At 46.5% G+C, this 23,898-nt stretch overlaps 1 protein-coding gene across 5 annotated transcripts in view; it reads left to right on the top strand.

The window, feature by feature from the left end:
- Positions 1 to 23,898, top strand: part of HNF1B (HNF1 homeobox B) — a 60,312-nt gene that overhangs the window by 25,712 nt on the left and 10,702 nt on the right. For 3 of the 5 annotated variants that reach the window (XM_012445548.2, XM_012445547.2, XM_064378458.1), the window contains exons 5-8: positions 10,194 to 10,354; positions 15,802 to 15,934; positions 20,020 to 20,214; positions 22,002 to 22,120. In XM_012445548.2, coding sequence (XP_012300971.2) covers positions 10,194 to 10,354; positions 15,802 to 15,934; positions 20,020 to 20,214; positions 22,002 to 22,120 — 608 coding nt within the window. The remainder of the gene's footprint in view (positions 1 to 10,193; positions 10,355 to 15,801; positions 15,935 to 20,019; positions 20,215 to 22,001; positions 22,121 to 23,898) is intronic. The other 2 variants (XM_064378459.1, XM_012445549.3) reach the window with 2 other exon arrangements.

Below are 23,898 nucleotides of genomic sequence, written 5' to 3'. Positions count from 1 at the left end.
TTTGTGCAATGGACACAAAAGTGCTTCATTTATCTCAAGGTGTTTTATGGACGGAGACAGAAATGAGCAGGCTTTCTTCCTCATCGTCTACAGCCCTACGGCCAGGGGAACTGGAGGGTTTGCATACCTACTTGTAAACTTTAATCTTACCGTGAAAAGAAGGTCCCTGAAGCCTCCGAACACCTTGCTCTCTATGCATGTATTCAGAGTGGTAGGATTGTGGGCTGTACCAACATCTAAACCTGAGTTGGATTTCTTCACCGTTGTGTCTCCGGCCCATAGCCCTGTGCCTGGAACATGGTAGATACTGCATATATTTGTGAAATGAAGATATCTATTTGAGGGCTTCCTGTCGAAGCATATGCAGAAATCCCCTGTTTTATAAATTTGGTATTCAGTTTAAGAATTAAACTGGGGTGGGGGGAAGGGGAGTTAAAAAAAAAAGAATTAAACTGGGCATGGGATTAGTTTTGTTTTACATAGCATGTATGTGTTATATAATTATATATATATATGCATATTTTCTCTTCTCTAGAAACAGTGTCACCCAGCTTCACCCCATTAACACTGCTTGAGAATACAGTTCACAAACTAATGTCAACATTTAATGCTACTAGAAAGTTTTCAAAGAACATATCATGACTTTCTCCCCAATGTTCTACTAGTAAACTAGTCTACTCATGTAATTTAGTTCTACTAGTTAGTTTAGTGTTCTACTACTTTTATCATCTCTAACCAGTATCCCTAGGGCAAGAAAAGAGCAAGAACTCCTCTTCCTGTGTTTCCTTTGAGCAAAGTGAGGTCTGGAAAAGGGACTGGACTACTGCAAATCAATGATCTGAAGAGACAGAAACAAAACTGCCCTGCTCTGGGCAGCCACCAGGTCTCTGGTGGTGCTCCCTGAGCAGTTGGCTGGTGACCCTGTCTCAGTGCCCAACACCCGGTGTTCCCTGGGACGAGCCTCCCTGGGCCTGCCTGTGATCAGCAGCTATCTGTCATGATGATGGTGATGATGATGATGATAATGATGCTGATGGAGATGCCCTCTGTGACAGTGATGAAGAGGCTGGGATCTGGCCAGGCAAATCCCTATCACAAGGCAGCTCTGATACTTGCCGGGCCTCAAAGGATCTTCTCCCTGGGTGTCATCTCCCAGTAAGGTCTTGCTTGTGAATAGGCCATGGTGGAAAACCTCTGTTTTCTAAGGCAATTTTATTAGCCCTTCAGTCACAATACAGATGTCTGTTTATAGGACCTTACTTTTGTGTGGACACCCAATGGCTCAGTCTGCTGATGGCTTTATAGCCTTCCTCTCTTTGCCCAGACCCACTGGGAGCATCACCATCCTCCTTGCTGGCCAGGCCTAGAGGCCTTTGTCGCAGCCATATTATCTCTGCCTGCAAAGGCAGCCGCTCAGAAAACACCAGGAGTCAGACTGCAGAAGGGCAGTGTCTGCCCCCAAGCCTTTGGGGCTAATATGACCACCGTTAACCCTTCTTAGTTTTACCCTAGTTTCTTTGGAGACGAGGGCGTTTAAGTTATTCATGTTGCAACAGTAAATTCCCATTAATTGACTCTTGTCATTATCCCCAAATCAACCCAGCGGCCCCCAAACTCGGTTCTTCAAATGTGAAACTGCCCAAGTCTATCGATACTATTTCTTCAATTTTGATTCTATTTGAATCTCTCTCTCCTTCTCTCTTCTTCCTTAAAAAGAATGCTTGCCTCTCTTGCCCATAGAAAAACTGGGAGAGGGAGGCCAAAGCAAAAGAGCTGCTTGAGCCCAGGAGTTTGAGACCAGCCTGGGCAACATAGACCCCATCTCTACAAAACAATAACAATAACAACAAGAAGAAATTAGCCAGGCATGGTGGCATGCACCTGTAGTCCCAACTATTTGGGAGGCTGAGGTGGGAGGATTCCTTGAGTCCAGGAGGTCAAGGCTGCAGTGAGCTGGATTGTGCACCGTACTCCAGCCTGGGGAGCAGAGCTAGAAGCTTGTCTCAAAAAAGAAAAGAAAAACCGGGAGATTTAGAGGATACATCATATACGTCAGTCACTTTACCACCACTCAATTCAATAACCTAAGGTGAAAGGGACGTGGAGTCATCAGTCAGAGCGGAAGCACAGGTTATTCATTCATCATTCACTTCTTTAACAAATGTTTATTGAATGTTTAGCATGACTCTATGTCAAGAAGAAAATGGAGACTACACACAAGGTCCTGCCCTCATGGGGCTGACATTCCGGTGGGGGATGCAGCCAAGGAACAAGAAGACAAACCTGCAAAATCATTTCAGGCCATTAGGGTCATGATGGGGAGACTTAACATATCTGGAGCCCTTTTGGGTTTTATGGGGAAGAGGGAGAAGGGTCAGCTTTGGAATACCACTGACTTGCTGGGAGACCCCCCAGCAAGAGGTAGTGCAAACAACCTTGTCCTTTCTAAACATCAGTTTTCCACTCTGTCACATGGGTGCCTGTGACACATTGAGAAGCAGACGGGAGTAACATACTCTCAGATGTGAGTACTGCCCAAGTTCTCAAGTGCCAGGCTGGTTCCTTTCACCTACAGCAGCAGTCTTCAGGCCAAAGTATTCACTGCAAACCTGCAGAAATTTTTTTTTGCCTGCAGAAACTGCCACTCTAGTAAGGATGAGGTGTGGTGGCACAGGTAGACCTTGTGGGGGAGGACACGCGGAGTTTCTGTTGCTCTTCTGCCTCCCCGCGTGTGCAGTTTTTTCAGGTGCACCATGCACATCAGCTTCTGTTCTCAGCCAAGGTGCTTTTGATGAAAGATTGTTTTCTTTTTCTTTTCTTGGTTACATTTGCTTTGATTTTTTTTTTAAAATAAGAAAACCAGTTTGTGGGCTTCCCTTAAGTATCACTCAACTTTTACTCCTTGAGTCAAGAATGTTTACTGTCCCCGCAGGCCTGTCTGTGTTTCTCCTCTTGTGAACTGAGCTCCTAACTAAGCCGTGTTAGGTAGAAAGGGATCCGGAATTGAAACCAGCCCAGCATTTAAATTGCTTTCATCTTGCATCAGCTTTTTCTTCCAAACTTGCAGATTTTTAATCTTCTAAACTCTTTGCAAACATGGATCTTTATCCTCGCAGAGGAGGAAATATTAATAAGAACTAGCAAAAGTCCTGTGCCACAAAAAGGAAACTGAGGCAGCAATGCTAACTCATTTGAAAGCTTTCATTTCTGGAGTTCTCAGTTTCAAGCCAGGGAATTGTTCACATTCTTTTCTTCCAAATGAGCATCTCAGAAGTTCACGAGACTGAATCATTTGTCTCTCTGACTCTGTCCTTAAAAACAATGATGTGTTCAGGGAAAAGGCAGTTACCAGGACTCAGTACTGAGTCCATCAAACCTGGCCCCGACCCTCCCTGTCCTCTCTCCAACATAATGATTTGGCTTCCTAGAAAAGATGGCTCTGTCTACTCATAATTTATGGACATAGTTCTTTCCTTTTGGACGAGCTCTCTCTTTCACATGCTCTCTCCTGAGTTTAAATTCCCAGTTTCTAGACCCAGCAGGGTTGGGCTACACTCTGCATGAGGTTAGAAACACAGGGGAAGAATGTGTGTGACAGAGCCCCAGCGAGTTGAGTAATGTTTACTCTGTTGGTAGCTGGGACGCTCACTCCGCTGGCAGAGGTCCACCAGCCAGAGGAACATTCCTGCATTATCAGGGATGGGAGGTTGGCTCTGAAATATCAAGGGTGAAAGGCATCCCACCAGATTCTGTGTGCAGCTCGCAGAGCCCAGTGAAAGGAACTCCCAGGCTTCAGTGCTAAAGGCCACATCAGGGGCAAACTGAGCCCCACATTGCCCAGGAATCCCCACTGTCCGCCTTTCTTCTTACTAAAAGAGCAATTCTGGTCATGTTTTCCTGGTTGACATTGCTCTTCTGTTTACACAACAGAACTGATGCATCTCTGCCATGCTTTTATTCATTCATGATTCTGGCTCGTGAAGAAGGAATATCTGTGTGCCCATTTCACAGACAAAAATGCTAGGGCCCAAAAGTTAACTGATCCAGAATCATCAGAGTTAAGGCAGAGAGAGAGAGAGAGATTGTTAAAGAATCTAGAGGCTGGTGTCCAGTTGATCTCTGGAATTGTGGAACTGGAGTCTCAGCTGTTTTTTGAAGCTCTTAGAGCTGAATTAAATCGCCAGGGGCTCTACAAGCTGTAGCTCTAAGCCCCTGAAGCACAGGTTTCTGCAAAGTCTCTCTGGAATGACACCCTGACAGCTCCTCTCTGGAGTCCTCCTGTAAGCCAGTCCTGTTTGTCTTTGAACACACAGGCACAGTTGGTTCTATATAACCTGACATATGCAGCCTAAAAATCAGCACACTTTGCTAACCCATGCAATAAGAACCACAGGGCTTGTGGGAAAAACAGAATTAAGAGCACAACACTTGAGGCCAGATACAGTGGCACTTTGGGAGGCTGAGGAAGGCACATCACTTCAGGTCAGGAGTATGAGACCAGCCTGGCCAATATGGTGAAACCCTGATCTCTACCAAAAACATAAAAACTTAGCCAGGCATGGAGGTGGGAGCCTGTAGTCCCAGTTGAGGCAGGAGAATCACTTGAGCCCGGGGGTGGAGGCTGCAGTGAGCCGAGATTACGCCACTGCACTCCAGACTGAGTGACAGAATGAGACTCCATCTCTAAAATACAATTTTTAAAAAGCACAACACTTGAAAACTTCCTCAGCAACACATTTTTTTTGTTTTGAGCTGGAGTCTTACTCTGGTTGCCCAGGCTGGAGTGAAGTGGAGTGATCTCAGCTCACTGCAACCTCCGCTTCCCAGGTTCAAGCAATTCTCCTGCCTCAGCCTCCCAAGTAGCTGGAATTACAGGCATGCAGCAGTATGTCCAGCTAATTTTTGTATTTTTCATAGAGACAGGGTTTCATCATGTTGGCCAGGCTAATCTCAAACTCCTGGCCTCAAGTGATCCACCTGCCCTGGCCTCCCAAAATGCTGGGATAACAGGCATGAGCCACCATGCCCAGCCAACACACTTTTAAAAGATAAGAATCTAATAAAAAGATTACCAGAGTTTTATACCCGTTAAATAGTTAAGAAATATATCAGTGCTGTACAACAATAAATATGGCCAGTTTTCTTAGGGAAGTGGGCATCAGAAGAGCTGCGGATTGTGAGTTACTGTGAAGTGGTGGAGAAAGGGTTATCTGAAATGGGAGGAACATCGTATGGATGTGCCTCACCAGTGCCCGCAGTGGAGTGAGGTGGCTGACAGATGTTTGCGGTGTGTATATGTACACACAGGAGTGTTTTTCGTATTCTCCTATGTGGTTCCGTTCAGCTGGATGCAGGTTTCTGCATTCACTGTTTTGCAAATGTGAAATTCACATTACACTCAAATTATCCCCTACTATGTCAGTAGAGCTGGAACAGATTTACACTTTCAATACAATAAACACAGAACTGACTGTATTTTCTCCTTCTGCTAGAAGTGATGCTTGTTATCTGGGGCATGGGTGCTCAAAGCCTCTGGGGTTTCATTGCTTCAATCAATAAATATTCATAGTACTGGGCAGTCTGCTAGGCTGTGAGGATGCAACAAGTAAAAACTCATCTCTTCTTTAAGAGGGAGAGAAAAGTAAACATATTGTCAGAGTGCAGGGTGGCCGACTCCTGCTGCAAGTCTCTGCCTCGTGCATGTAAAATACAAAGGATGGAGCAGCCATCTCCAGGGAGGCCATGTGACATGAGAAAAAGGGAAGAGCTTTCCAGGCAGAGGGAGCAGCAAAGGTGCAGAGACAGGAGATGGCCAGGCCATTTGAGAAGCGCATCATGGTTGTGATGAGAGAGGATGCAGATAAGACAGACGAGTCGCAAAGGCCAAGTTCTGCCAGCCTCTGGTGTTGGGGCTCTTCTGGAAAGCAGTGAGGAGCTATCAGATGTTTCCAAGCAGGGCAGAGGCATGGTGTGATTTTGTTTTAGGAAGAAATCCCAGGTTGCAGCAGTGTGAAAAGCACCCTGGAGATGGTGCTGGCACAGGAAGGCAGGGCAAGGATGCTGGCTTCTTGGAACCATGCACCTCGGCCATGCCTTTGACGTTCTGACCAGTCATATTGGATAGAAACCAAATGATCTGTGTCTGTCCCATATGCTGTTAGGAATCCAGAAATAGCCCAACACCCATGATGCTGATTCCTAGGAACAGGAGAAAGTAGATTATCTACTCACCAGGGCCTCAGGGATATCTCTAGACTCCACCTTGGATGGCTTTTGCTGCTGGACACACTTGTTGTGGTTCATAGAGCCAACAACGGGGACAAGTCCAATCAGTGGCTTGAGCTAGGAAGTGGAAGGTGAGTGGCTATCATCTGTCACTGTCATTTCTCCTATGGGTCCTCTGGTGGCTATTAACCTGGCATCTTTGGTTAATCAACATTAAACCAGAGCCCTTGTCATATGTTCACTTTAAGAACTTGAGTTGGTGAAGGAAGAAGAGAAGATGTCATTCCACTTCTTAACGTTCCCTAGCACAATGCCTGGCACACAGTAGGTGCCCAATAAAGTGGCACAACCTCAGCCTTCCTAAAAATGTCTTCTAAACAAAGGTAGTTCCAAAGTAGGAGGAATTGACATGTTTTCAGCAGCTGTTACATGCCCAGGATGATCTGGGTACTTGGACATCCATTAACTCATTCCATTGTCTTCCCAATGGCCTGACAGGTGGATATTGTTAACCATAAGGAACTGAAGCTCAGGGAGGTTAAGTAACTTCCCCAAGGTCACACAGGTCTTACAGGGTAGAGCCAAGATTTAAACCTGGGTCACCTGGCTCCAGAGCCTACACTTATTTTTGTTCTCACTTCAAGTGCTCTTCTGAGTTTTTGAAATATATGAGGACTGGCCTCTCCTGCCTCTAACAACAGCACCTATTTTTGGTGTACACCTTGTGATGCACTCCCACCCCGCCCCCTCATAAGATGGCTGGCTGATTACAGCCACCCTCTCAGGGGCCAGTGATTGCCACATTCTTGGTGAGAGGAGCATCGTGGGAACAGTTGCAGGTGGATCTGGGGCTGATGAGCGGCCTCATGCCTGGCTCCCATCACACTGCTGTGACAATGCCCCACCCACCCACAGTGGGCAGTCCTCTGGCTTATAGATGAGGAAGGTGGCGCTCACCCAAGAAATTGATAGCAGAGCTGAGATTAGAACAGGGATCCCCCAGTTCCCAGCCAGTCCTCTATCACTTCACCAGAGACTTTTAAAGGAACATTCAGAGGTCTAGGCACATCTGTCTTTTAACAGAGCAGCTCCACCGTTATGTGTCTTATATAATAAACTTGTGTTGGGGAGAAAACAAAGTGTGAAAACCACAGCAGCCTTGGGATATGCTGCCTGGATTCTAACAAATGGCTCTTGAGTCTCTCCTGACGTGCTCCCTTGTAAAGAAGCCTTTTGTTTCCTGCGGAAATCCTTGGTTAATTATTTTTAAATAAATAATTGCGTAGCCTTTGGTAGGGGAGAAGCCTCCCTGTGACCCATATTTGATCATCAGAGGGCTGGCCCTTTTCCGTCAGCCAAATTAAATAGGGTAAATCCAGAGACTGTTTGACTTGAGACTGAATCGATGATGGGGACAGGCTGGGAGGTGGAAACACACCTGACTCCCAGCGTTATCACCTCTCTCTCAGGAGCAGAGCCTCTCGGGGAGGTAAATAGCTGGTTAGGGAGTCAGAGAAAGCAGGAGAAAAACAGGGTGAAGTCCAGTTCCTCCAAAAGAATGGAGCAAGAGGGCAGTGGCCAGACCTCCCTCCCAAGTTGCTTCCAGGGCAAAGCATCAGTGGTTCTGCCAGGGTAGGATTCTTTGGAAAATGTTCTCTATGGAAAGATAATTCCATTCAGTGTTTAGAATCTGTCCTGGGCTATCAAGAATTCTAGCATCTTAGGGCAAATATCTTGGGGTCCATTCCTACACCAGCTTCCTCCCCACAGGATCCCCACACATACTTGCCATTTATATGGCATTTTGCAAGAAACTGTATAAACCAAAAAGAGCACTGTTGAAGATGCATTCTCTCTATTTTTCTAGAGGAAACAAAGCCAGAGAGAGGGAAAGTAATTCTCCCATGATCACAGATCTATTAAGAGCAGCATTAGGATTTGAACCTGAGTTGGTTCAGCTGCAGAGTCCATAGTCTTCCCATTGCCCCCTCCTTGATAGAAAACTTTTCCTTTTATTTATTTGAAATCCGCCTTCCTCTTTTCCACTGAATCTAGCTCTGCCTTCAGAGCTCATAAGATTCAAATCTCTTTCTTCTTCTATGTAACAACACTCTGAACTGTTGGAAGCATCCTGCTGGGAACTGGGTGGCAAATGTGAGTGAAGAAAGAAGACCTCACTTAATCCAATGCGATGGCATCAAGATGGCAGACAGGAGACCTGGGGGCTGCAAATAGGTGCACAGGAGGACAGGGGAATGGGCAGAGGCTGTTGACTTGGGGAGCTGGACGCTGTCCCTCCTTTTAACTTCACGGTTCCAGTTCTTTCCAAAAAATGTAGTGCCTTAAACCAATAACCACCAATTCCAGTGCCATCCCACTGTCACCACTCCCCCACTAGCAGCTCCTTGATTCAAAGAATGGGGAAAATGGCCAATAGAAAAGCTTATAGAGCAAGCATCAAGCCACTGCGTACTCAGACAGGTTGCTCTTGAAGGTCAGAATCCAGCTTTAGCACTTGTTTGTTTTTTCCCTAGCCCTCTTAAGCTCTAGGTCATGTCAGCCTTGGGTAATATCCTTAGGAACACCCAAGGAAAACTGGCTTAGGGCTCATCTGGTCTCATCTTGGTAAGCTTCATCTGAATGAATTGGAGGCAGATTATGACACTGATTACGGCAGTGTGCCTGGCCGCTGGGGGAATTGGTAGCCTCCTCTGGAAGGTGGGACTCTAGCTCGGGCAGGGGGTGAGTGGATGAAAGAACAGCAACAGAATCAGTATACGGGGATGGTTCATCTTGGGAAACTGGGCAAAAGAAGACGTGCAGCTGAAGAGTGGGTCTGCTTCTCCAGATTATTCCATGCCTAGAGCATTTGGTCTCTGCAGGACAGGGTCCTCCAAACCTTTTTGTCAAATCCAAAGCAAAAACAAGAACATAGTCTTTGTAAGCACTGAGCTTAGGGCAAGAGGCCCCATGTACCCCCAACCTTGTCCTTGGCTATTTCATGGGCACATCAAGCAGGATTTGCACCTGCAAACTGGACCCAGGTTCTTGGCCCTCTTTTGGCTTCCTTCAGTTGCCTGATCTCTGTCCGGTACTTTTCTTTCCTGAGAGCAGACCTCCATGCCGGTGCCTGAACGAGAGGGAGGGTCAGAGCAGTGAGGCTGTAAACGTGTTTGGTTCTACCCTTCGCTTGCAGAGCCAGCTCCAGTGGTTTACTAAACATCCGCATCTGTCTGTGTGTGCTGCCTGCCCCACCTCCTGGCAGACGCACCTTTCCCTGTGCCCTGGAAGGCAGCCAAATGGGACCCCACCAAAGGAATGTGAGTTCCAGAGCCTAGCTCCCAGATGCAGCCTCATCCCTGTCCTGCTCTGCCTGTGTCTGCACCCCTGACCTCTTGGGCCTGGCCACAAAGGCGGTACACAGAGACTGATACCTAAGCTACGGCTCTTTCAAGGGTCACTGGACAAGGGCCTCTTCTTTGTCACATGGGTCTACTTATACTTTACAGCACCATGAGAGATGCCAGGGACACATTTCTAGAAGGCATTTTGAAGAATAAAAGAAATACTCCAGCCAGTAGGAAGAGAAGGCTAGTCTCAACCACCAAATCCTGAAAGAACTGTGTGGAAGCAATGACAAACAGAATCCATTCAGTAATTCATTTGTTCAGCAGAAGTTTACTGAGTGGCTATGCAGTGCCAAGGCACTGGGGATACATCAATGAACAAAACAAAAGAGATAAAAATGTCCTGCCTTCATGGAGCTTACATTCTAGAATTAAATAGAGAACATGCCATGCTTACCCTGGAGAAAAGCAGCTGATATTTCTTGTGGGAGGACAGGGGAGGAGAAAACAACTTTATTTTCTTATCACCCACCCTTGAAAACAAGGGGAGCCGAGTCATCGTCATCGTTCCAGGATCCCGGTGGCACTAATGTTCCCTATTGGGTTTGTGTTGTTTTGCAGGAGTGCGCTACAGCCAGCAGGGAAACAATGAGGTCACTTCCTCCTCAACAATCAGTCACCATGGCAACAGCGCCATGGTAACGAGCCAGTCGGTTTTACAGCAAGTCTCCCCAGCCAGCCTGGACCCGAGCCACAATCTCCTCTCACCTGATGGTAAAATGGTGAGTACACCTGGGCCATTGTAGCTCTGGAGCTGATAAGATAAGAGGCAAAACAAACACGACTTCTCACAAGGCCTGCCTCAAACAATGAACCATTGTAGCCTCACAGGGGAAAATGGGGGCTGTCCAGAGTTGGAAAGGAGAGGTAGTGCTGGTGACCCAGGCTTTGGCGGGTAGAAGAGGTGTTCGGTTTGAACCCAGCCAATAAATCTGACAGAGTTCTGCTCTCATTTTATTGATTGAATGCCTCATAAAGGAGCAAGCCCGGTGGGACACTGTTTGTTTTGGGGCTGCCAATGACATTTGTGTTGATAAAATGTTCATTCATCCCTCCCCCCAAGGCCTCCACAGCCAATTTTTTAACCTAGAGAGCACCTCACTTTGACACAGTCCCCCTCTTCCTCCTTACCATCCCCTTGGTACAAACAAGGAGAGCCATTAGCAAGTCAGGATGTAGTGGATAGGAGGCGATGGGGAGCAGCTTCTTGAACTGGATTGGTGAAAGACATGGGAGGCCATGACAGCGAAGATCACAGCACAAATGGTAGATGGGGTGGGGCAATGCTTAGGGAGGGAGAAACACCGACTTTGAAGTTACAGTTGCCCTGGTTCAAATCCCAGCTCCAGCACTTAATAGCTGTGCAGCCTCGAACAGGTTATTCAACTACTTGTGATCTCTTTTCCTCATCTATAAAGTGGGGGTGCTAACAACAGACTTGTTGGGGGCATGAGTGTGATAACATATGAGAAATACGCTGCAGCGTTTGGCAAAGGAAATAGTCAATAAATCGCAGTATTGTTGTTGTCGTGTTAATGTCAATATCATTCTCATTAAATGAAGGTTTCTGTATCCATAACCATGGCCCCACACCCAGAGGCAAGTTGGGCACACTTGGTGAAGAATGGACAACTTGAATTTGAATATTCTACTTCAAACTGGATTCTAGGCCCAGTGCCGTGGCTCACACCTATAATTCCAGCACTTGGCTGTGGCAGGGGGATCACTTGAAGCCAGAAAGTTTGAAACCAGCCTGGACAACGTTGCAAAACACCATCTCTATTTAAAAAAAAAAAATACAAAAATTAGCCAGGAGTAGTGGTTTGCACCTGTAATCCCAGCTACTTGGGAGGCTGAGGCAGGAAGCACACTTGAGCCTGGGAGGCGGAGGTTGCAGTGAGCCGAGTTCATGCCACTGTACTCTAGCCTAGGCAATAGAGTAAGACCCTGTCTCAAAAAATTATAATTAATAATAATAAATAAATAAATAAAACTGGGTTCTAATTCGAATTAGGTTCTGATCCTCTAGCAACACAAGTGCAGGAGACAGGGGCTTGTGGGAGAACCGGAGCATTACGACACTGGCAAGGGTAGAGAATGGAAAGCTCTGTTCTTTGGGTCATGCTCTGTTTTTCAGGGGAGGGAGGAGCCGCAGGTTCCTGACTTTCACACTGAAGGTGGAGCCGCACACATTCCTAGAGTGGGGGCCAGGGTGGGTGAGGGCAGCAGGGTACAGAGGCCATTTTAGATCTTGACGTGTGTGCTGTGTAGGCAACACAGAAATGGTGAGTCACAGGTGATCGAGTCCCTGGCTCCCTGGAGGAAAAACAGTGTGGTTTCTGAGGGGAGCAGTGACCCGGCCGATTCTGGTTTCAGAGGACCTGAGCTGCTCTCCCTGGTCGCACGCAGCCTCTGCAAACAAAATAAAAGGGCAGTCCTGGGGGAGGCACTTTGCAGCCCCCTTCTCCTACTCCCGCCTATCCCTTAAGAAAGATTCTTCTCCATATAAAGGGCCATTTGTGTCAGTTACCTGTGAGAGGCACAAACAAGTCTTCATGACTTCTCAAGAGTGTCCCAAACAAGTTAGGGTTAAGGTTACCCGGACTTCCACGGAGAAGGGGGCCTTGTGGAAGAGGTCTTGACTCCTCAGTGTGGAAAAACCTTCCAAGTCTCAGCTCGTATTGCTTGAAGGTCCTTGGGGGTTTCCTGAGCTCCGCCACTCCTCCTCCTAAAAGGCAAGCTGCCTCACCCAGGCCAGGGCCGCTCTAAATGCAGCCTGCGGACACACTTTTTGCTTCCTGTTCTGCTCGGCAGTGCTTTCACTGGGCAGTATGTTACTGGATTGATGATTGACCAAGACCGCACACCTCAACGCTAGCAAACAACTGGAAACTTGTTTGCAGGGACTTGCTTTTCTCTTGTCTCCAACACCCTAGTGCATACGTTATGTGACTGTCATCGGATGCCCAAATTCAAGAGTCTGTTTTCTTGTTAATATAACATGTCCGTCATGGATCTTGGTCCACCAGGGCAAGAGTAGAGTATGGCTAAAAAGAATGCAGGCAAGGGAATCAGTATGTGCAAGTCTCGGCTCTGTCATTCACCAGCAGTAGGGTGGACAAATTGCTTAACCTCAGTTTCTTCATCTGTAAAATGGGGGATAATGATGCCTATGTCATAGGGTTGGTGTGAAGATTGCTTGTGGCACTATTGTTCTTTGGGTCAGCCCTGTTCTAGGAATGACAATCTCTGCATGCTGACTTTCAGTAGGACATGCCTTGAAATCTTTCCCCAAGGACCGGTTTTGGAAATAAAGCCAATCCATTTGAACTCTCTGTTGTACCGTCTGCCCCTACCCACCCCCGTGCCCAAACGTCATGCACTGACAAAAAATTGGCCAGGTTTAGGGTTGCAGTCTGTGCATGTTGAACCTTAAAAAAAAAGAAAGAAAGAAAGAAAAAAGAAAAGCACATACTGGATGCTTTCACAGCATCAAGCAATATAGCCTAATTGTGAAAAGCTCAGGGCTTGGTGGCAGATAGCCAGCTTTCAACCCCAATTCTACCATGTGAGCACATTTCTTAACTTCTCTAAACTTCAGTATCCTTAATCTATGAAATAGGGATAATAATGCCAACCTTGTAGATTACAAGTACATAAAGCACCTAGCATAGTGAAGAGACCATGACAGTTTATAATTCAGGCTTTCCAAATTATCATGTAAGGATCACCACTGATATCCTTAGCACTGTCCTAGCTTCCTTCAGTCCAGGAGCCAAATAGAGGTTGTAGCAGGCATGGTGGCTCACGCCTGTAATTCCACTACTTTGGGAGGTGAGGTAGGAGGATTGCTTGAGCCCAGGAGTTCAAGACCAGCTTGGGTAACACAGCAAGACCCTGTCTCTACAAAAAATAAAAAAATTATCCAGGCATGGTGGTGCATGCCTGTTGCCCCAGCTATTCCAGAGTTTGAGGTGGGAGGATCACTTGATTCCAGGAGTTTGAGGCTGCAGTGAGCTGTGATCATGCCACTGCACTCCAGCACTGGTGACAGAGCAAGACCAGTCTCAAAAAAAAAATTTTTTTAATAATGCTTGCATTTTAGAATGGGAAGTAACTTGATCAAGGTTGCCTAAACTTAGTAAGTGGATAAGATTTAAGCTCCAGCAAAACTTGATTTGAATTCTGGCTTTTTCACTTACAAGTCAAGTGACATAGAAATAGTCTCAACTCTTCTGAAGATCAGTTTCTTAATCTGTAACATAGGGACTGATAGTAATAATGCCTGCCCTGTTTGTGTTATGATCAGTTAAGGACATCAGTGAAAGCACTTTACAAATTCTGAAGCCACACACATTTAAATTCTTTTTATCATTGGCTTCCAGGTTTCTCTTACACCATTAACAAAATCCTGAAATGACAGAGAAATTACTGTCACTTGGTTGACTTTCTCCAAAGGAACTACATTACCCAGGAGATTCAGTCTGAGGGCAGGTTACGATTTTTTTTTTTTTTTTAATGACTCTGACGTTATGAAAAACAAGTCCAGCAAACAGGCTGGTTCTCTCTTGTTTGATGTGGTCAGAATTCCTTCTTGGTCATGTGACCCCTAACTCATGTCTTGATGCTTATTTTAAAAATACAAACAAACCTGTTTGGTTTTTGCTTTCTTTCTTTTTCAAATTAACCTTGGACGCTATGGGGTTGACCAGAAGGGCAGGGTAGGAGATAGCATCTTACCTGGGTGCTGGTGTGAGACCAGTCTGAAGAGCTCCAGGAGGTGGAAGATGGAAGAAGTAAAGTTGAGTTACTCAGATATCTGGTGTATCCTAACCCTAAAGCACTTCTCAGGGTTCCTGAGACTCTCAAGCACGCCACACCTGGGTTAGTTCAGAATGAGATGGGCCAGTCCTTTCTTAATAATAACTTTAAAAATTACTTTGAGGCTGGGCACAGTGGCTCACACCTGTAATCCCAGCACTTTGGGAGGCCGAGATGGGCACATCACCTGAGGTCAGGAGTTCAAGACCATCCTGGCCAACACAGTAAAATCTCATCTCTACTAAAAATACAAAAATGTGCCAGGCATGGTGACGAGCACCTGTAATTCCAGCTACTCAGGAGGCTGAGGCAGGAGAATCGCTTGAACTTGGGAGGTGGAGGTTGCAGTGAGCTGAGACCACACCACTGCACTCCAGCCTGGGCGACAGAGCTAGATTCCACTTCAAAAAAAGAAAAAAAAAAAATTTCGAAACTATAAGTAGTAAACTTACTTATCATGAAAAAGTACACATGCGTATAAAACTGATAGCACCCTTAAATTATAATTATAGTTAATGGGAAAACATTGGAAACAGTACTGATAACATCAGAAGCGAAACAAGCACATCCATTACAGCTATTATTGTTTAATACTGTAAGCTCTAAGCAATGCAATAGGACATGTAGACATATCAGTACTAGCAGGGAAAAGACCCTGTTAGCATTAGATGCTTGTATTACAATTACATATCTGGAAAAAAATCAATGAGGAAAAGACACTAATAGGATTTAATGAAGTGGATCACGTACCAAGTAAATACACGAAACTCAGTAGCTTTCTCATACTAATCTGTCATTAAAATATAATGGTGATTACAATATAGGATTCTTAACCAAAAAAGAAAAAAGAAATAAAAAATTTCGTTATGTGTAATGGAGATATGGAAAAAGTAGAGACACCCTAAAATGGCTAATCTCCCCCAACCCTTAGTAATTTCTGAAGCTGACTAGTAACTCAGACAGTCAACAATCGATGTGCCACGAGGGCAGGGATCATTGTCTGTTTTACTTACTGCTCTATCCTCAGCACCTAGAATAGTGTCTGTCCCACAGCAGACACTTAATAATTGTGTGTGTTTTTTCTTTTTCCATAGAAATGGGATTTCACCATGTTGCCCAGGGTGGTCATGAACTCCTGAGCTCAGGCAGTGCTCCTGCCTTGGCTTCCCAAAGTGCTGGGATTACAGGCATGAACCACCGCACCCAGCCAATAATTCTTATGGAGTGAATGAAGGAATGAATTTGAGAACTAGCCAGGCCAAGGAATCGCTAAGTCACATCATGTTGGAAACTGCTGTTTGTAGTCCACGTCCATCCATGTTTCTCTTGTTTTTTTTCTCTCCCTCAGATCTCAGTCTCGGGAGGAGGTTTGCCCCCGGTCAGCACCTTGACGAATATCCACAGCCTCTCCCACCATAATCCCCAGCAATCTCAAAACCTCATCATGACACCCCTCTCTGGAGTCATGGCAATTGCACAAAGTAAGTTCTGTTCTTGGTCAGAAAACTTGGGGGCAGGGAGAAGAAAAATGGGAAGCAAATTAATATGGTGAAAAATAACTATAGGTCTTCAAACTCACCCACAACTTGTAGATTTGGTTTAACTTCTTTAGTTTCTCATCTGTCTCCTTAAATCTGATATTTGGATTGGTTAGCCTAAAATAGAGAATTATGGAATGGATTTGGATCCTGGTCACAGTTTAGCAGCTGTGCATCCTGGGTCAAATCACTGAACCTTTAGGAGATTCACTGTCCTCATCTATAAAATAGGTTGTTGAAGTGATCAAATGACAGTGAATATGAACATGCTTGTAAATCTCTAAAGCATGAATATATATCATAGTGTATACTTTGTCTTGAGTTCATTCCTATCACTAAGTAGGTGGTAGGTTTTTCAGGAGGTTCTTTTTATGTTTGGTGACGATGAAGGAAGAATGACGGGCTTCCTTCTAAACAGGGAATTTTGTGTGATATATGAAACTTCCTTGGCCAGCAGAGAAAATACGCCAAGGGAGGACCCGGAAACTGTCATTGTATCTGAGAGCTTTGAAAACTTTAAGGAGAAATAGGTTGCTTTGGCACATGCCTGAAGACAGGGAGATAGATCAGGTCCCTCCAACTCCAGGAGGCTCATATTCAACAGCAAGCCTGTGGCCTCCCATAGATGGGCCATCTCGAGGCATGAGAAGGCTGAAGTGAACCGTGGGTGTGGATGTCTCTTTGAGAGTTTTCATGTTGATGAGTGTTCAGCGTATTTTCAGCTTCACCATGACAGCTCAGGCCAAGTCATTGTTTCTCAAAACCATCCTCGTGACCCTTGGACGTATTGCTGGGACGTCTTGGGAGAGATCTAAGGGTAGCACATCGGTCAGCTTTCTTTCAACCTTGTGTCGCCCCATGGTCCTCTTGACCTTGCTCGTGGTGTCTAGGGCCCATGTTGGCCACCTCTTTGTTTTGTCTCTGCCCTTTCTTTCTTTCCTCTTCTCTCCCTAAATCAGCTCTAGCTAGCGTCAGAAGTTGGATTCTCACTTCCGATGAGAATGACTTATGCATCCTTTGAGGTCAGAACAGGGATAGGCCCGTTGGAGGCAAACAAATTTATTGAATGAGTATGCGTGGCTCTCACTCTATCCTTAGCTTCTTGGAAATTGTCACACAGTGCATTTATTTTGCCAGAAGGAAAATGGGAATGGAGAAGCATTTGGAGGACTCACAGTATAAATGATCATTTTAAAGGTACTGCCTTTTGACTGGGCCCTCTGGTATATGGAATATGGTAATTATACTAATATCAGAGTTTGGATTGAGAATGAGATAAGATACCTAAAACCAGCTTGCTTGCAGTTTAGAAGATTTGATTAAAAGCCCCATGGGGAAGATACTCCACTTCCTTATTTCTACAACCAAAATACTAAACTGTCCCACTTACCTTCTTTCTTCCTATGCTAAGCTTTCACTGCCATATAGTTTTATATCTATATATATATATATATATTTTTTTTTCCCCTTAGGCACTATCTGAATTAAAATTTTGCCTGGGGCTAGTCTATGTCTTTCCATTTTGTTCCTCCTAATTTCCTCTCCTCATATTTCTCTATCATCATTAAGGATCGTTGGATCCTTAATCTCCTAATCTCCTATTCAGACAGGGTACACCAGAGTGCATACTGACTTTAGAAGGATGGCTGTGTGTGTACATATCTGTGTACACTTGGGGTAAACAGAGCATGAGGAATGGTGACAATCACCAGAAAACTGCTGAGACACAGAGGTCCTACACTACAGAGCGTCAAGATGAGGAACTGGTTGCAGGCATCCTCATTTAGCTGACTGACGTGTTGAGTACCACAGGCCCTGCCTCAGAATTGCAGAAGCCCGTGGAGAAGATGGTAACATATTATTTGGCAGGGCCAAATCTTTATTCTCTTACTCATTCTCATCTCTTTATCCTATTCTCTTCCTCATCTCTTCCTCGGACTGGATAGCATACTTCCCAAGCAAGAACCAGTGCCCAGAAACAGAAACAGATGAAAAGGTCAAGACTTACCCACTGAGGGAGCTGGAATGACATCAGTGGCTCTCAGTCCGTCAGGATCACAGACTGCATTGAAAATAAGATTCCTGGGCCCCACCTCTGAAGGTTCTGACTCATTAGGTCTTGGGTGGGGCTCAGGAATGTATATTTGTTAGAGTTCCCCCAGATGACTTCTGAAGCACATGCAGGTTTCAGAACTATGTCTTCAAATGTCATCCACTCTACACAGGATAATTTGCTTTTCTGGGTAGTGATTTCCCAAAAAGAGCAGCAGCAGTGCCCTCAGAGATTTCTCAGAAAGAGCAAATCCATGGGGCTTCCTGGGAGACTGAGACCGTAAGCAGGAGGTAGGAAAGGGAAACAAGGTAATCAAGGTATCTGGTGAGATGCTGGCTTAAAGAGACGCTGAGCCCCCTGGGGAACTGGAGACAGTGCTCTTCTGAGGGTGATCAGAGGATCACACCCTCCAGCCCCCACCCAGGAGAGCCAGGAGCCGGATTATCCCCCTGTCCTTTCTGCTCGGAGGTCTCGCCTTTTAGGTTTCTGATAACGGTATCAGCTAAAGCTCTGAGTAGGCAATTGTTGAGGACTCTGTGTTATCTCCATTGAAGACTTCCCAAAAACCTGCTTATGAAACCCTATCCATTTCAGGAAGGCCTCTCTAGGTGTCTCTTCCGCATCCACCTAAAACAGACCTTTTCCTGGATTCCTTCTTCATCCCATTCTTCCCCCAACTTCCCAGAAAGCAATATCACAGGAACATAGGCAGACCCAGGAAGTAGGTCCATGTCTTCTCTCCTGATCGTCCTGTCCCCACTCCAACCCTACCTTAGCTGTCTTCCTCAGTGTCGCTCTCAGATAGAGAGATAGAGCGTGGGTACCGGGGAATCCATTCCTCACAGTGCTGGCCCGGGTTCTAAAGAGGCCTCAGGATACAGGCGCAGTTCCAAGTCACAGGGGCCCTGACATCCCCAGAACAGAAAGATGGCAAGACCCACTGTACCTGCCAAGAGTCAACCTTGAACTTACTACTTCCTCTTTCTAAAACCTGGTCCTTTTAATGCCACAAGCCCTATGCTGCCAGATAAGAGATGCCCACTTCATAGACTGGCTGAGTCCAGTGTTTTCTCCATTCTCTGTTACAGTCAAGAGAGTTGGCACCTGCCCTCTCTTGGGGTCTTTGTACAGTCTACTAAATAAGGGTCTCCAGACTTCATACTTCTGGGACTATGGAAGTTGTTTTTAATCAAAATTTGGGTTCCTGCACACTCCTGCCCTCTACTGGACAGATAGATCTGGCACTAACCTGTGCCTCAGTGTGGACACCTTTAACTCTGCCCTGTGGGCACCAGGGCAAGCCTCACAGCCTGGCGTGGATGGAGTGGGCAAGTAAAGCCAGCTTTTCCAAAGCCCTGGTAACCTCAAGAGAGCTAAGTTTGAGAGGTCACAGGTTGACTGTGGGAGACTCTCAGGCTTCAATCAGATCTGTTTAATACCCATCTCCAACCCACAACTCACTGTGGAACTTGAGCAAGTAAATTAATCTCTCCAAGTCTCATTTTCTTTTTTTTTTTTTTTTTTTTTTTTTTTTTGAGACGGAGTCTTGCTCTATCGCCAGGCTGGAGTGCAGTGGCACAATCTCGGGCTCACTGCAACCTCTGCCTCCTGGATTCAAGCAATTCTTCCACCTCAGCCTCCCGAGTAGCTGGGACCACAGGCACGTGCCACCATGCCCGGCTATTTTTTGTATTTTTAGTAGAGACGGGGTTTCACCATGTTGGCCAGTATGGTCTCAATCCCTTGACCTCGTGATCTGCCCGCCTCGGCCTCCCAAAGTGCTGGGATTACAGGCGTGAGCCACCGCGCCTGGCCCTCCAAGTCTCAGTTTCTTAACTTCACCTCGCGTGCAATCTCCTATGTAAACAGGCTCAGCCCTGTGACTGGTACATTGAGCAGGGGCTCAAATGATGACATCCACGTGCCTCTCCTCATCCCAGACACTGTCTCTGATCTTTTCCTCTTGCTCCCACAGGCCTCAACACCTCCCAAGCACAGAGTGTCCCTGTCATCAACAGTGTGGCCGGCAGCCTGGCAGCCCTGCAGCCCGTCCAGTTCTCCCAGCAACTGCACAGTCCTCACCAGCAGCCCCTCATGCAGCAGAGCCCAGGCAGCCACATGGCCCAGCAGCCCTTCATGGCTGCTGTGACTCAGCTGCAGAACTCACACAGTAAGGACACGGGCATGTAGAGGGAGGGAGCACTAAGGACCCTCAGTGGCCAACCACTTTTCCTCTCTGGGTCTGAACTTTCTCAGAAGTTTATTGGTTTGGTCACTTTGCCCCGCCTATGATCCACCAACCAAGACTATTTCTCAAGTATAACTCTTGCGTGTTGCTGTACTTTTTCTAGTCCTCTTCTCTACCCCTGAGATCGCTAGGGAAAGGTTTGGAGAAGAAGGTGTAGGCATACAGGTGAAGGGGAGTTGGAGACAGACAGCATGTGGAACACTCAGCCCAATTTCCCATTCTAACACCTCTGGAAAAGACAGCGCCCTTAAACCACCAGCACCTTTTCCCAGTGAACCTCAACTTAGCCTTTGCAATCCAAACTTCCAAGCAGCCATTATCAAATGATCAGAGTTGGCATCTAATTTGCATCCTATTTGCCTTCCCTAAAATAAAAGAATCTTCTAGAGTCCCATGTCTTCCAATTTATACACCCCAAACACCTCTAATCAAGAACCATGAACACAAGTGAAAAATACCAGGGGCACGCCATCCTGGGCATTAGAGTCTCTTCCTCCTCACCACCCCTGCATGCCTGCACACAGACTGTTTCTCATATCCCGTTTCTATACCTACCCCAAGCCTCCTCTTAACCACTTATTTCCCATCCAATCGCAGCCTCGGTTTCTCTGCCTTCCATCCTGTGTCCTAGGCATCCAGTCCTCTGGCCAGGTCTGGCTGCAGCCCCTGACACAGGAGTTTGGGGAGGAATCATGGCTTCTCTGCTTCAGAAACCCCAAGGAAGTGTTCAGTATAAAGCACTAGTCTTAGATCAGACAGACTTGGATTTAAATCCTGCCTGTGATACTTACCAGCCATGTAGCCTAATGCAAGTTACTTAGCCCCTCTGAGCCCAATCTCTTCAGCCATAAAATGGAAATAGTATGCATTTAGGATCATTATGAAGATGAAATAAACATAGGGTGAACTGCCTTTGGTAAGCATAAAGAATTATAAAGATTATTTATAAAGGGACTCCTAGAAGGCAAGGATGGTGAAAGAGATTTGTGTTTCTTCCCTAGCTGCGTCGGCTAAGCTGTGGGTTTGAAAGAGAACAGCCAAGTCCAGCCTTCTATCTTCAGGGCTCAATCCCCACCCAGGCCTGTGGAGCTGGTTTCTGAGCACCATCTCACATTCCAATCACATTTTAGTGGCTTCTAAAAATCTGCCACAGCCTGTAGCAGAGTCTGAGACCACATGTGCCCCACTTCCCATCCTCCCAGAGCCTGGCAATGTGCTTCCCACTTGCCCCTATCCCTTCGCCTGGCCAGGCTTCCTCAGTGGTCAGGCCTAGGTGGGACAGTCAGAGAGTGGTCACCAGGGACCTGTAGGCTGCTGAGGCCCAGCAGGCCTGGCCACCCATGAAGAGAGAGCCCATGGTGCCCTGGACCAGGAAATAACCTGCCTCCCTGCATGAAAAGGGCAAGCTGAGGCAATGGCCAGTGACCTTTACCCCGGTTCTGTATTAGAGGCCTCTCTGGTAGGCCTCATGTTCTGAGAACAGGCTGGTCTTTCCCTCACAGCCAAGCATCCACATGCTTTCAGGAGTTGGTCATGTGACTTAAAATTTACATGAATCTTATAGGTAACTAATATGAAAAAATCCTCACTTAAATCCACCAACCCTTTTATCTGCCTAGGGAAATGGGAGCTGTGGTGTGGGATGGGGGCTCTGTAGCTGTGTATGTGCCTGGGTATGCACCTTGATTCTGTCTTCACTCTCTCTCCAGTGTACGCACACAAGCAGGAACCCCCCCAGTATTCCCACACCTCCCGGTTTCCATCTGCAATGGTGGTCACAGATACCAGCAGCATCAGCACACTCACCAACATGTCTTCAAGTAAACAGGTAATGCCAGCAGGATTTGTGGGGGTTGGGGTGTGGGGAGGATATGACTAAGGCTATTGATGTGCAGAGGGCGTGGCAAGCATGCACTTGACCAGAAGAAGTTTGGTCCTTCTGAGGCTCCCTGTTACTTGCAAAGGGAATCCTTAAGGTCCCAGGGCAAAAAAAAAAAAAGGCCACAGGTTGAAAGGGCTTATTATTGCTCCCCCAGATTCCCCAATAAGAGCACTAAACCAGGACAGAAGTTTGATAGGTCACTGGAGACTGGATGACATAGAGCACTTAGGCGTTGAAATTGAGTGTTCCCTAAGAGAATGATCAATGGTCCATGGAAAAGGTATTTCCAAGGAGGGCTCAGGATGGTAGATCCCCTGCTGAGGTCCATGCTTTGCAAGAGGGATCCCTGAGGATCCACAAAGTAGCCAGTGGAGAAAGTGAGTAGGAAGTCAGAGGTCCTGAGGCTGATTCCCCTGGACCCAGGCTGCACCCAGAATGCCATAAGCTCTGGGAATGACCCCTTATGCCAACCCATGGTGACTCCCCAGTAGACAGCCTGGCTTTTCCAGGCGTATGCATCCACTAGGGGTTTTATCAAGAAATTTAGAATCAACTTCCTGGTGCACTGAAAGTGGGGAATCCAGAGGCTTAGTCACTGTTTCAGTTGATGATTAAGTCCCACCTCCAAATCGAGGTGACGGAATTGTAAAGACAGGTAGCTGATGGCGAGGCTCACTGCTGGACCGCGAGAAGACCCCGAGAGTTAGAAAACAGGACAAGATGTCTGAACACAGGTGGAGATTCCAGAGTAACACAATGAAATCTTTTAGTAGCTGGGGTCTGTGCAGTGTGAGAACTGTTTGGCCTCTATTGATTACTAGATAAGTAAGTGACAACCTTGAACTTCATGTCAAAGGCTCTCAGCAGAATTTGGTCTTGTTGATGATCTTTTTTTCATCTGAGCCCTGCAAATCACACTTCATCCACTGCCATGGGCTTCCCAGCAGGTTCCTTCATGGGATCAGGGTTCTCTGTTCTTTCCTTTGCCCCAAACTCCTCCCAGCCCTAGAGCGTAGTGGAGCAGGTGGGTTCTATTCCTTGTTCTGCCATTTGGTTGGTGACGTTGACCTCCCTGAGCCTTTATTTCTTCATCTTTAAAGTGAGAGCTGTAACATCTGCTTGTTCTAAGGATTCAACAATGTGGTGTAGATTAAATACCTGGTATCTTGGGCACTGAAACATACACACAGCCAGGGCGGCTGGGCTCTGGAGCTGGGGTTGAGGGAGAGGTGTGTGGGACCTGCTTTGCTCCTCTTCTCTCACCCAATAGAAGATGAAAGGACGACCCCTCACTACCCTGCCCTTCAACTCCCATGTGAGTTCCCACTCTTTGTAGTGAGCAGGGAAAACATTTATCTGTGCTCACAAATCTCAATCAGGGGGGCAGCCAGGCGCAGCAGCCCTCCTTGGGAATACCTCCCCCTTTGAAAGGTTTATCAATCCATCTGCCGCTTGGTCAGCCCCAGACAGGACCATGATTAATTATTCCTGTCTTTCCCAAGTTGACTTTGATGCTTGCTTGTTGAAACAAGTCCTCTGAATTCAGGAAATGGTCTCTTAATCAAAATACTTTAAGATGCTCCCTAAGACGCTGCACCAGCCCCCCACTGGCTTCTCCTCTCCATTGGGCAGAGTGGCCAGCAGATCTTGAAGCTGCACGTGTGGCCTCCCAGAATGCTGTGACGCTGTCTCCATGTCCCCAGATATTTCAGGAGTCTGGCAAT

This window comes from Aotus nancymaae, unplaced genomic scaffold (genome assembly GCF_030222135.1).
Source record: "Aotus nancymaae isolate 86718 unplaced genomic scaffold, 86718_ANA_hifiasm-v0.15.2.pri h1tg000018l, whole genome shotgun sequence".
Lineage (NCBI taxonomy): Eukaryota > Metazoa > Chordata > Mammalia > Primates > Aotidae > Aotus > Aotus nancymaae.
This window is presented reverse-complemented; position numbering and strand designations above follow the sequence as displayed.